The sequence below is a fragment of the Pelobates fuscus genome, chromosome 12 (genome assembly GCF_036172605.1).
Source record: "Pelobates fuscus isolate aPelFus1 chromosome 12, aPelFus1.pri, whole genome shotgun sequence".
Lineage (NCBI taxonomy): Eukaryota > Metazoa > Chordata > Amphibia > Anura > Pelobatidae > Pelobates > Pelobates fuscus.
Window position 1 is genome coordinate 5,593,179 of NC_086328.1, and position 12,739 is coordinate 5,605,917.

General features: G+C 44.4%; 1 protein-coding gene across 1 annotated transcript in view; it reads left to right on the top strand.

Moving 5' to 3' along the window:
• The first annotated feature begins 4,766 nt into the window (after positions 1-4,766).
• The window catches only part of NFAT5 (nuclear factor of activated T cells 5), an 85,751-nt gene continuing 77,778 nt past the window's right edge, over positions 4,767-12,739 (top strand). The window contains exon 1 of the mRNA XM_063438602.1: positions 4,767-5,436. Within this exon, the coding sequence (XP_063294672.1) occupies positions 5,343-5,436 (94 nt within the window). The 5' untranslated portion in view covers positions 4,767-5,342. The remainder of the gene's footprint in view (positions 5,437-12,739) is intronic.

Consider the following 12,739-nt stretch of genomic DNA (forward strand, 5'->3'; position numbering starts at 1 on the left):
CTCTCTCTCTCCCCTTCCTCTCTCTTCCCCTGTCTCTTTCCCCCCCTTTCACTGTGTGACTCTCTCTCCCCCTTCCTCTCTCTCTCCCCCTCTGTCTCTTTCTCCCCCTTTCCCTGTGTGTCTCTCTTTCTCCCCCTTTCCCTGTGTGTCTCTCTCTCTCCCCCCTCCCTCCACCATCTTTCTATTGCCCCTTTTTCCCCTCTGTGTCTCTCTCTCCTTCCCCCATCCTTTCCCAGTGCCCCTCTGTTTTATTTCCCCCCTCCCCTCCCATTTACCTGAGAGGAGTCAAGGACTCAAAGGGGCCGGCCGCACTCCACGCTGGAGCCTCCGGACCGGGTGGCAGCCTCGCCGGTCCGGCGGCACTCCTGTCAGGATGTCACTCAGGCAGACTCGCTGAAGGCTGTTGGAGGAGGGAGGAGCATGTCTCTGTACCATGCTCCCTCGCGGTTCCCACAATTCTCTGCACAGAAACCGCGAGGGAGCATGGTACAGAGACATGCTCCTCCCTCCTCCAACAGCCTTCAGCGAGTCTGCATTAGTGAAAGGAGTGCCGCCGGACCGGCCACCCGGTGGCACATACTTGCTCAGAGCAGCCCCCAGGTGCCGCGGCCCACCGGGAAAATTCCCGGTATCCCGGTGGGCCAGTCCGGCCCTGCACGCTGTATATCATAGTATAGCACTGAGTGATACACACTGTATATCATAGGACAGCACTAGGTGATACACGCTGTATATCACAGGACAGCACTAGGTGATACACGCTGTATATCACAGGGCAGCACTGAGTGATACACACTGTTTATCATAGGACAGCACTAAGTGACACACACTGTATAACAGGACAGCACTGAGTGACTCACACTGTTTATCATAGGACAGCACTGAGTGACACACACTGTATATCATAGTATAGCACTGAGTGATACACACTGTATATCATAGGACAGCACCGAGTGATACACACTGTATATCATAGGACAGCACTAGGTGATACACGCTGTATATCACAGGACAGCACTAGGTGATACACGCTGTATATCACAGGGCAGCACTGAGTGATACACACTGTTTATCATAGGACAGCACTAAGTGACACACACTGTATAACAGGACAGCACTGAGTGACTCACACTGTTTATCATAGGACAGCACTGAGTGACACACACTGTATATCATAGTATAGCACTGAGTGATACACACTGTATATCACAGGGCAGCACTGAGTGATACACACTGTATATCATAGGACAGCACCGAGTGATACACACTGTATATCATAGGACAGCACTGAGTGACACACACTGTATATCATAGGACAGCACTGAGTGATACACACTGTATATCATAGGACAGCACTGAGTGATACACACTGTATATCATAGGACAGCACTGAGTGATACACACTGTATATCATAGGACAGCACTAAGCGATACACACTGTATATCATAGGATAGCACTGAGTGAAACACGCTGTATATCATAGTATAGCACTGAGTGATACACACTGTATATCATAGGACAGCACTAGGTGATACCCGCTGTATATCACAGGGCAGCACTGAGTGATACACACTGTTTATCATAGGACAGCACTAAGTGACACACACTGTATAACAGGACAGCACTGAGTGATACACACTGTTTATCATAGGACAGCACTGAGTGACACACACTGTATATCATAGTATAGCACTGAGTGATACACACTGTATATCACAGGGCAGCACTGAGTGATACACACTGTATATCATAGGACAGCACCGAGTGATACACACTGTATATCATAGGACAGCACTGAGTGACACACACTGTATATCATAGGACAGCACTGAGTGATACACACTGTATATCATAGGACAGCACTGAGTGACACACACTGTATATCATAGGACAGCACTGAGTGATACACACTGTATATCATAGGGCAGCACTGAGTGAAACACTGTATATCATAGGACAGCACTGAGCGATACACACTGTATATCACAGGACAGCACTGAGTGATACACACTGTATATCACAGGACAGCACTGAGTGATACACACTGTATATCATAGGACAGCACTGAGTGATACACTGTATATCATAGGACAGCACTGAGTGATACACACTGTATATCACAGGACACCACTGAGTGATACACACTGTATATCATAGGACAGTACTGAGTGATACACACTGTATATCATAGGACAACACTGAGTGATACACACTGTATATCATAGGACAGTACTGAGTGATACATGCTGTATATCATAGGACAGCACTGAGTGATACACACTGTATATCACAGGACAGCACTGAGTGACACACACTGTATATCATAGGACAGCACTCGCTGTCCCCTACATTCCCTGGGGTGTAGAAATGTTTTTTTTAAAATCTACGTGTCCAAGGGATTAAAACAGTGACCCAATCTACTTGTCCTGTCACACAAAATAATGTCAAATCAGAAGGTTTAGGGACCCAGCTTAGATCTGGACATCAGCGTTATTTACCTAATTTTCGCAAATTACATCCAAATAGGAAAACATGGGCAAAATGTAATAGCTGATCTGGAATAATTCTCATAGTTATAGTCACAACTGGCTATTTTTGCTTCATTTTTGCCGTTCAGATTTGATAAAATGTAGGTCTTGCTCACTGTCCTATCCCCTAGTGTGTGTTTAGTGGCTATGTGCAATATGTGTGGCATGTGCTGACTGTATGCAGTGTGTGTCTGTGTGGTGTACTGGCTGCATGTAGTCCGTGATGGAACTAAAGTAGAGAGGACTCTGGTGCAAGAATCTTTTTTGGGCCTCCCTATCGCAAGGATGGAAAAAATGGTAGAACCCCGTCTGTCGTACAACTCCTACAATACTTTGCCAGCTGGGGGATAGCTGTGTATTTGTGTTTTTATGTACTGTTACTATTTAAAAGCTTACTTGTGTATAATGCTTTCCTTTGAATGTAGAGGTGTGTCTGTATGTATTAACGTTTGAATGCGGGGTGAATTTGTTTAGTGTTGGGATTTGAATGCGGAGATGTATACACATATACATATACACCACCACACACATTGATACACATACAGACACACTGACACATCCGGACACACAGATACACGCACTGACACACATACAGCTTCAAACACACACGCAAACACACAGAGAAACAAATAGTAACACACACGCAGATATACAGGCATACTAATACACATACAAATAGAGACACACAGATACACATACATATACATGCAATGATCACCATGCAGATGCACAGACACACAGATACACACAGTTATACTACTCATACAGATACAAACACTGACACAGATACACAGACACACATAGCCAGGGGCACAATTGACAGACAGATACACATACAGACACACGTAACATATACACAGATAACACACAGACAATACATATGCACATACAGACACACACAGATTACACATGCACACAAATACACTCAAATGTCACATTATATGTATTTAGCCACCCCCATTGCTATATGGAATATGTGTTTTATGTGCTGGCTGTATGTAATTTGTGTTTGCTGTGTGCTAGATGTACATAATGAGTGTGGTGTGTGCTGGCAGTATGTAATGGCCATTGTGTGTGCCGACAGTGTGTAATGTAAGTCTGATGGGAGTAAGAGACACAAGAGGTTAATAGACAATTGTGTAAGAGACACAAGAAGGGCAAAAATGAAATACAATACAATACAATAAAGGGGGAAATACATTAAAAATGGGGAATAATAAACAAATGAGGGGCTTAGAGACCACAAAAGGGGGTTAAAGATATAAAAGCAGGAATTAGAACAACAAAAGGGGGATACAATCCTCAAAACAGGGAAAAGGACACAAAAGGGGCAGAATAATTAGGAAGAGGTGTTTTAGGAGACACACAGTCAAAAACCTATTTTGGATGGAGTGGCAAAATATGTGTTCACCTGTGCACCCAATGATTCATGCACTGGCCCTGTCAGTCCACCTGTTATATCGGCACCGGCAGTGACTGGCTATTACAGCTAATATAGGCCACAACAAAATCCTAAGTTTTAATGAAATTGAAATAGCTATATGGATTTAAACGTAAAACTGAATTTGAAGTTTCCCATGAAATCCCCCCTATTAAAATAAACTTTTTGATATATATATATGCAAAAACAAAAACCACATTACATACCCCACAAAAGGAGTTTTAATTCACTTTTGTAAATCATTCTGCAGGTTTTTTGTTTTGTTTTTTGGCTCATTACACCCCAGGCACACCAGGATATGGCCTGGCCCAAAAAAATCCAAATTTGTTTTGTGCAACCTCGCATCAACATGCTTGTCTGTATTGTACGCAAAAGATAAAAGAAAGGGTTTTTTTTTGTGTGACGTTCCAGCGGTGTCAGGTACATACTAACACTTTTGGTGCCTGGAGTGTCACTTTAATTTTTTTGGTTTCTGCTAGAATAACCCCTCCCTAAAGTCTCTAGGTTAGCAGTAAGCTACCTGTCACAGCACCTGCTGCTATATCTCTGAAAAACCCCATCGCCTAACAGGTATTGTGTTTACCAATAAATGTGGATCTGCAGGTTTTCTACCACCAATCCGGGCTCAAAGGAAGGAAATAGGGGCATTGCTGGCCAAGTAAAATCAATTAACCCCTTAAGGACCAAACTTCTGGAATAAAAGGGAATCATGACATGTCACACATGTCATGTGTCCTTAAGGGGTTAAAGCACTGTCAATGTGAAATGTTACTGCATCCTTCTACGTGACCATCGCATGTTTATGAATACAGGCTGGCACGGATATCTTTCACTGTGTTCTCCTGTGCAGTGAGGTTACGGTGAAAGTGGGAGTGCTTGTGTGTCGATGCCATATTATCGTGATTTACTATCTACTTGTGGTGACACGAAATCTGACATTTAGGTAGCAGCTCTTGGCACTAGTAGTATTGTGCAAGGAGTTAATTTTTAGCGAGGACAAAAGGCAGAAGGTCCAACTCTTTGAACTTAGAAGGACACAGCCTGTAAGCTGCCAGACAGGTTCAGGCGGAGTAATAGAGAGTTATTCTCTTTAATGATCCACAGCTCCTAGCTCCTGCGGGAATTAGCTTGTTCCACGGTGACCTATTCAGACAGAGATTATCAAGTGTGCTGCACACAATCAGGAGGAACAAGCAGATCTAAGGACACTACCATTGTGCGCAATCCTGTCGCCAATCGTTAAGAGAATGTTAAGGAGTTGGCGCAACCTGGACCATCGCGTGAAGTAAAGAGCGTTACTGATTCACAAACTTTGCCCTAAGCTAGATTGATTGACTGAAAAGTGTCTGGAAGAATATTACCTTGTGGTGTCATGTGCTCTGTCTCCGAGGACATCGTCTCCTCTGCACCGCGGTTCGCAAACCGATGGCAACATGGGGGTGTTATCGCAAGAGGTCGACTGAGAGGTAAGGACTGGTTCAAACATGGGCTCTGCAAGACATGACATTCAGCAAGTTCTAGAACCCCCTAGGAAATGATTCGAGAAAAATCTTAATTAGCCCTCCAAATGCCATAAACGTGGGAGTGATTTTATATTTTTGCTCTTAAAAATAAGAATTTGTTACCATCTAACCATTCATAGCATGTACTATTTTATCAGATTATGTTTGCAATCAGTTTATTAGAAATGTATAATGGCTATATCTGGAGAATTCGTTTTATTCCAGTAGAACAATATGAATGCAGAAAACTGTTTTTATACAGGCTTATTATTATTATTTTTTTACGGTTAGTCAGTTATATATATCAATGGCGTACGCAATAAGTGCACACCCTAATATAGCGCCAAATTGCCCTCTCTTTTCCAAGGCGATTTTTCCATGAGTTTGGGATCGCATGACTATTTCTACATTTATATATATATATATATTGTTCAATTAGAGCAAAAATGCACATTTTTAAAAAGAGTAATTTTTTTAAGTAAACTGTATCTGGTAACGTTTCGTTTATGCATGCCCCAATACAGTATGCTGCACACGTCACTGAGAGATGTATACAAAACATGTGCAATTAACACACATTGTTGCTCACAGCTGATCAGGTTGGATGTGTGCAGCCAATCAGGAGAGGCTGTGGGTACTAGATCTTATGACAGATGAAAAAGTTTATTTTGGGATTTCATTGGCGAACAGAAACTAGTTATGGTCACCTCTGGCAATTGTCCAATGAACGTCTCTTACATACAGCTTTCTAAGACAGCGCTATGGTCCCCCATTTCTAAAAGAACTGGAAACAGAAGCTTTTGATCTGTTCTAAGAGCATTCAAAGTATCCGTTTTGCTTCTGTTAGGGAATAAGAAATATACACACACATTACAAAGAGCCATGCGTGATCCTGCTACCTGGCTCCTTTACATGTACATAGAGCCAGCACTAAGTATAAAACCTACATAATGAGTTCTTTGATTTTATTATTTCATCCCTACTATTTATTTACTTTATATCTCTACCGCTACAGCTCAGTACTCCCCTTAATTACTTTTTTATAGCAGGTTTTGTCCAGAAGACCCATTGTTTCAGTTGACCATTATCAAATGGGTCTCCAGTGAAAGAGAGTTTTACTTAATCTACGCGTTATCCTCTTTTCAGCATACAGAACCAGTCTTACCAGATCCACCCACATGCAGAATATGTCTCAGCTGGACCTCTCTGCCATACAGAGAATGTCTCAGCTGGACCTCTCTGCCATACAGAGAATGTCTCAGCTGGACCTCTCTGCCATACAGAGAATGTCTCAGCTGGACCTCTCTGCCATACAGAGAATGTCTCAGCTGGACCTCTCTGCCATACAGAGAATGTCTCAGCTGGACCTCTCTGCCATACAGAGAATGTCTCAGCTGGACCTCTCTGCCATACAGAGAATGTCTCAGCTGGACCTCTCTGCCATACAGAGAATGTCTCAGCTGGACCTCTCTGCCATACAGAGAATGTCTCAGCTGGACCTCTCTGCCATACAGAGAATGTCTCAGCTGGACCTCTCTGCCATACAGAGAATGTCTCAGCTGGACCTCTCTGCCATACAGAGAATGTCTCAGCTGGACCTCTCTGCCATACAGAGAATGTCTCAGCTGGACCTCTCTGCCATACAGAGAATGTCTCAGCTGGACCTCTCTGCCATACAGAGAATGTCTCAGCTGGACCTCTCTGCCATACAGAGAATGTCTCAGCTGGACCTCTCTGCCATACAGAGAATGTCTCAGCTGGACCTCTCTGCCATACAGAGAATGTCTCAGCTGGACCGCTCTGCCATACAGAGAATGTCTCAGCTGGACCTCTCTACCATACAGAGAATGTCTCAGCTGGACCTCTCTACCATACAGAGAATGTCTCAGCATTGCCTCTCTATCATACAGAGAATGTCTCCGTTGGACCTCTCTACCATACAGAGAATGTATGAGCTTGGCCTCTCTACCATACAGAGAATATCTCAGCTGGACCTCTCTACCATACAGAAAATATCTCAGCTGGATCTCTCTACCATACAGAGAATATCTCAGCTGGACCTCTCTACCATACAGAGAATGTCTCAGCTTTGCCTCTCTATCATACAGAGAATGTCTCCTTTGGACCTCTCTACCATACAGAGAATGTATGAGCTTGGCCTCTCTACCATACAGAGAATATCTATGTTGGACCTCTCTACCATACAGAGAATGTCTCAGCTTTGCCTCTCTATCATACAGAGAATGTCTCAGCTTTGCCTCTCTATCATACAGAGAATGTCTCAGCTTTGCCTCTCTATCATACAGAGAATGTCTCAGCTTTGCCTCTCTATCATACAGAGAATGTCTCAGCTTTGCCTCTCTATCATACAGAGAATGTCTCCTTTGGACCTCTCTACCATACAGAGAATGTATGAGCTTGGCCTCTCTACCATACAGAGAATATCTATGTTGGACCTCTCTACCATACAGAGAATGTCTCAGCTTTGCCTCTCTATCATACAGAGAATGTCTCAGCTTTGCCTCTCTATCATACAGAGAATGTCTCAGCTTTGCCTCTCTATCATACAGAGAATGTCTCAGCTTTGCCTCTCTATCATACAGAGAATGTCTCAGCTTTGCCTCTCTATCATACAGAGAATGTCTCAGCTTTGCCTCTCTATCATACAGAGAATGTCTCAGCTTTGCCTCTCTATCATACAGAGAATGTCTCAGCTTTGCCTCTCTATCATACAGAGAATGTCTCAGCTTTGCCTCTCTATCATACAGAGAATGTCTCAGCTTTGCCTCTCTATCATACAGAGAATGTCTCAGCTTTGCCTCTCTATCATACAGAGAATGTCTCAGCTTTGCCTCTCTATCATACAGAGAATGTCTCAGCTGAAACTCTCTACCATACAGAGAGTGTCTATGTTGGACCTCTCTATCATACAGATAATGCCTCAGCATGGCCTCTTTATCACACAATGATTGTGTCAGCTCATCTCTTTTCTTAAAAATAAATTTCAGCAAACTGAAAGTGCTTTAGTGATGGAGTGTCCTTTTAAAAGTATTTTGTACATGTTTTCACTGCCCAGAAAGGTAAGTGCCAACAAGATTAAACAACACTATAGTCCACAGAACGCCTACACCTAACATACTGGTTCTGGCATCTAGGCATGTTTCTGTAAGCTGAGCAATGAAAACACTATATTTTCATAGAAACAGCAGGGTTCACAGTGCTGCCTAATAACACCTCTAAGTGCAGACACTCAGACGGCCACTAGAGGCGCTTCCTATGTCAGTGCTGCATGGAGGCACTGAATGTTCCACCTAGAGATGCATTGATTCTATGCATCTCTATGAGGAGATACTCATTGGTGCAACGTGGGGTTTAGGCTCAGGATGCGCAATAACCTCCAGATGCTTTCCTACGAGAAAGCATTGGATTGGCTGAGATCGGCAAGATTGGTTACCTCAGCCATGGAGGCGAGAGCGTCTGCGGCAAGATCAGTGGAACAAAGGAGAAAAGGTAAGTAAACCACCTTTATCTCCAATCTAAGGGGGGCAGGGACCTATGGTTAGGAATACATGTTTGTAGTGTTCCTGTAATCCTACCAACTGCTGGAGTTAGGATGTTCAGTTCTGATCTCTTCTGCATATGTGAGATCATTAATAGCATTGTCAATATGTAATGTATCTGAAACTGGATAGGTAACTTTGTATAATAATAACTTGCTGCTTGAGTTATGAAAGGGTTCACTATCATTTATAACCACATTTCCCTGATTTATGCACAATGCACAGTAAAGTCATTCTTTATAGGTTTAGTGGGACACTATAGGCACCAGACCACTCCATTTTATTGAAGTGGTCTTGGTGCAGTGTCCCTGTTCCCTTAAAGGGACACTCCAGGCACCCAGACCACTTCTGCCCATTGGAGTGGTCTGGGTGCCAACTCCCACTAATCTTAACCCTGTAAGTGTAATTATTGCAGTTTTTTTTTATAAACTGCAATAATTACCTTGCAGGGTTAACTCCACCTCTAGTGGCTGTCTACTAGACAGCGACTAGAGGGCACTTCCTCCTTCATAGCACAGAAAACTCTGTACTAGAGCGTTGCTGGACGTCCTCACGCTGTGTGAGGACCTCCAGCATCGCTCAATTCCCCATAGAAAAGCCGGTGGGCAGGATCAGTCTCGCCCACCGCCCGACGTAATGCAGAGGAGGAGTGGCGGCGGAGGGAGAAGCAGTGACGTGGGACATGTTGCTGCCTCTGGTAAGACACTGAAGGTGTTTTCACCCCTTCAGCAACCGGTGATTGGAGGGTGGGAGGGAGAGGGGACCTGCAGTGCCAGGAAAACGGATTGTTTTCCTGGCACTGGTGTTTCCCTTTAAGGGGAGCCAGAGGGCACAATTATGTTAGGAATACAGTTTTGTTTTCCTGTGTGTGAATCCTCACTGCAGCCTGTACCTCCTTTGATGATGTAATCAATTCTGATTACTTTTGTCCAATCAGATGCTTCTCCTAAAGAAGCATTGGACGTATACCCAGTTGTCTGGTGGCTGCATATACTTTGCTTGCTGACATCGGAGGTAAAGTAGATTAAATGACTGAATCTGTGCTACTCCGAAGAATCAAGTCGCTATGTCTGACCGTCAATAATAGATGCAAAAACTGCTAAATCTAAGCCACGCGTGATTTGGCTGTCCTTTTAAGATTGATCACACTTGACTTGGCAGTGCCTCTGAGCTCTATTAATCCCGTCATTGAGCGGAGAGAATGCAGCAGGATGCAATTATTGTATCTTTTCATTCTGGATACTAAAATACAAATGTTTTGTAACAGGTTGAATAATAAAGCCTTTGATAGACGTGCCATGTTACGTCACTGCCGAGTATACAGGACATACTTGAAATCGAGAGAAATCTCAATGTTTCTTTCCTGGTAAAATATTTTATAAATAAATAATATATACTGCCTGAAAAGAGCTGGAAGATGGATGGATAGATAGATAGAAGTAACAAGGTGATGGTATGGAGAGGGGGTTTCACCTACAGAAATCTTTATCTACAAATTAGGAGTGAGCTGCAATATCTGTGAGCAGAAATACCTACAGAGTCAGCCTTTGACCTACACCGGGGTAGGACACCTTCATTGTGAACTACATCTCCCATTATGCCCTTACATATTGCCAGCAAAGCATACAGAGATATAATCCATGACATTTTGGAGTGCAGAACGTCTCCTACCTGTGACCTCTACTGACTGATAGCAATCTAAACCTGCATGGTTCTACCACCTTAAAGAGTTACTCCAAGCACTATGACCACTTCCAGGTGACCAGGATGAAAAGGGTATTTTATGAAAACAGGGATTTTTGCTTTGAGTTACCCTTTAAAGGTGGCTCCCTGTCAATCAATGCTACAAGCTCCACCCTTTGCATCTGTCAGTCAGCTTACTGGTTATGCATGGACTTAACTGGGTTGTGATGTCATTTACTATTTTTTTCAATATGAATTGAAATGAAAACAGGGGGTTGCATGAAAAAAAGGGTAACACGAGTCATAGGTGATTTTCAATGTTTTATTCGATTATGCAGTTTCCCAACTGTCCCAATCATAAAAGGAACAATAAGGATTGTGTTTGCTTAATGGAAACGCTAGGCATATCTCCAGTTGGAGACCTGTTAGGGTGACACTTCTAAATGCTTAGACAGGCCAACATACCTTTCCTAAGCCAGTTTAATGAATGGGGAGTCACTGATTGGCTAAGAGAATCCGCTGACCGCGCTCAGCCAATAAGCAACACCCCTGCCGATGGCACTCCGCGCTTCTTGGATCTGAAAATTCCAAAGCCAGATGCTGCTTGGGGGTGGAAGTGGACATCACTGCTGGAGGCAAGTTGGGGCTAAACACCTTGAGGTGAGATTGCTTCCAGGGGTCTCCTGTCACCATAACATGTAGATGAAGTTGTTTTGGTGCCTGGAGTGTCTCTTTAAGTCTTAAAACATATGGAGACATTTTATAGAACTTTCCCCATGTGTTAGTAAAAACGTGCATAAAACCCCACGTTTACATACTGGAAAAGGCTTATTTTTATAAGGCAATGAAGTACTGATATGCCTGTCTATCAATGCATTTAATATTTTTACAATATAGCATAAAGGGTGCATGGGTTATAAACACTTATCTTCTCCAGAATGTGCTCAAAGTAGAGCCATTCACTTTATCTTCAGACCATGACAAATCACAAGGGTGGACCTAAACCTTTATTGAATGGAAGAAAATAAATATCCGGGCACACCAGAGATTTCTTCTAAAAGGCAGTCTTTTTTATTGGAGACAACGTTTCAGCTCCTCTCTGAGCCTTTATCAAGTCTAGTCCATGGTGCAGAAGGGGTTAAAAATCCCTTCTGTCACTTACCTGATTCCAGCGTAGTTGTCCAAAGGCACTGGCTCAGCCTCTGCTTCTGCTCCTCCCCCGTAGGCGGTGCAGACCTAACCTGAATGTGCGGTGATAAAGGTGCTTGCATTAGTACTTCCACCATAGCAAACCTATATAGTGCTTTCCTATTGGGTTTTACATGAAGCTGAAAGCCCTCCTGTATAGCGTGAGGACGTCCAGCATCAGTTAGGTGACCAAAAGTTGCCTAACGACCCGGAAGTTTCTTTAGTGGCTGTCTGGTAGACCGCCACTAGAGGTGGAGTTAACCCGATGGGTGTTGTTGTCCCGGGCATGGCCCAGTCACGGTTGGAGCATGCCGGCTGATGGGTGTTGTTGTCCCGGGCATGGCCCAGTCACGGTTGGAGCATGCCGGCTGATGGGTGTTGTTGTCCTGGGCATGGCCCAGTCACGGTTGGAGCATGCCGGCTGATGGGTGTTGTTGTCCCGGGCATGGCCCAGTCACGGTTGGAGCATGCCGGCTGATGGGTGTTGTTGTCCCGGGCATGGCCCAGTCACGGTTGGAGCATGCCGGCTGATGGGTGTTGTTGTCCCGGGCATGGCCCAGTCACGGTTGGAGCATGCCGGCTGATGGGTGTTGTTGTCCCGGGCATGGCCCAGTCACGGCTGGAGCATGCCGGCTGATGGGTGTTGTTGTCCCGGGCATGGCCCAGTCACGGCTGGAGCATGCCGGCTGATGGGTGTTGTTGTCCCGGGCATGGCCCAGTCACGGCTGGAGCATGCCGGCTGATGGGTGTTGTTGTCCCGGGCATGGCCCAGTCACGGCTGGAGCATGCCGGCTGATGGGTGTTGTTGTCCCGGGCATGGCCCAGTCACGGCTGGA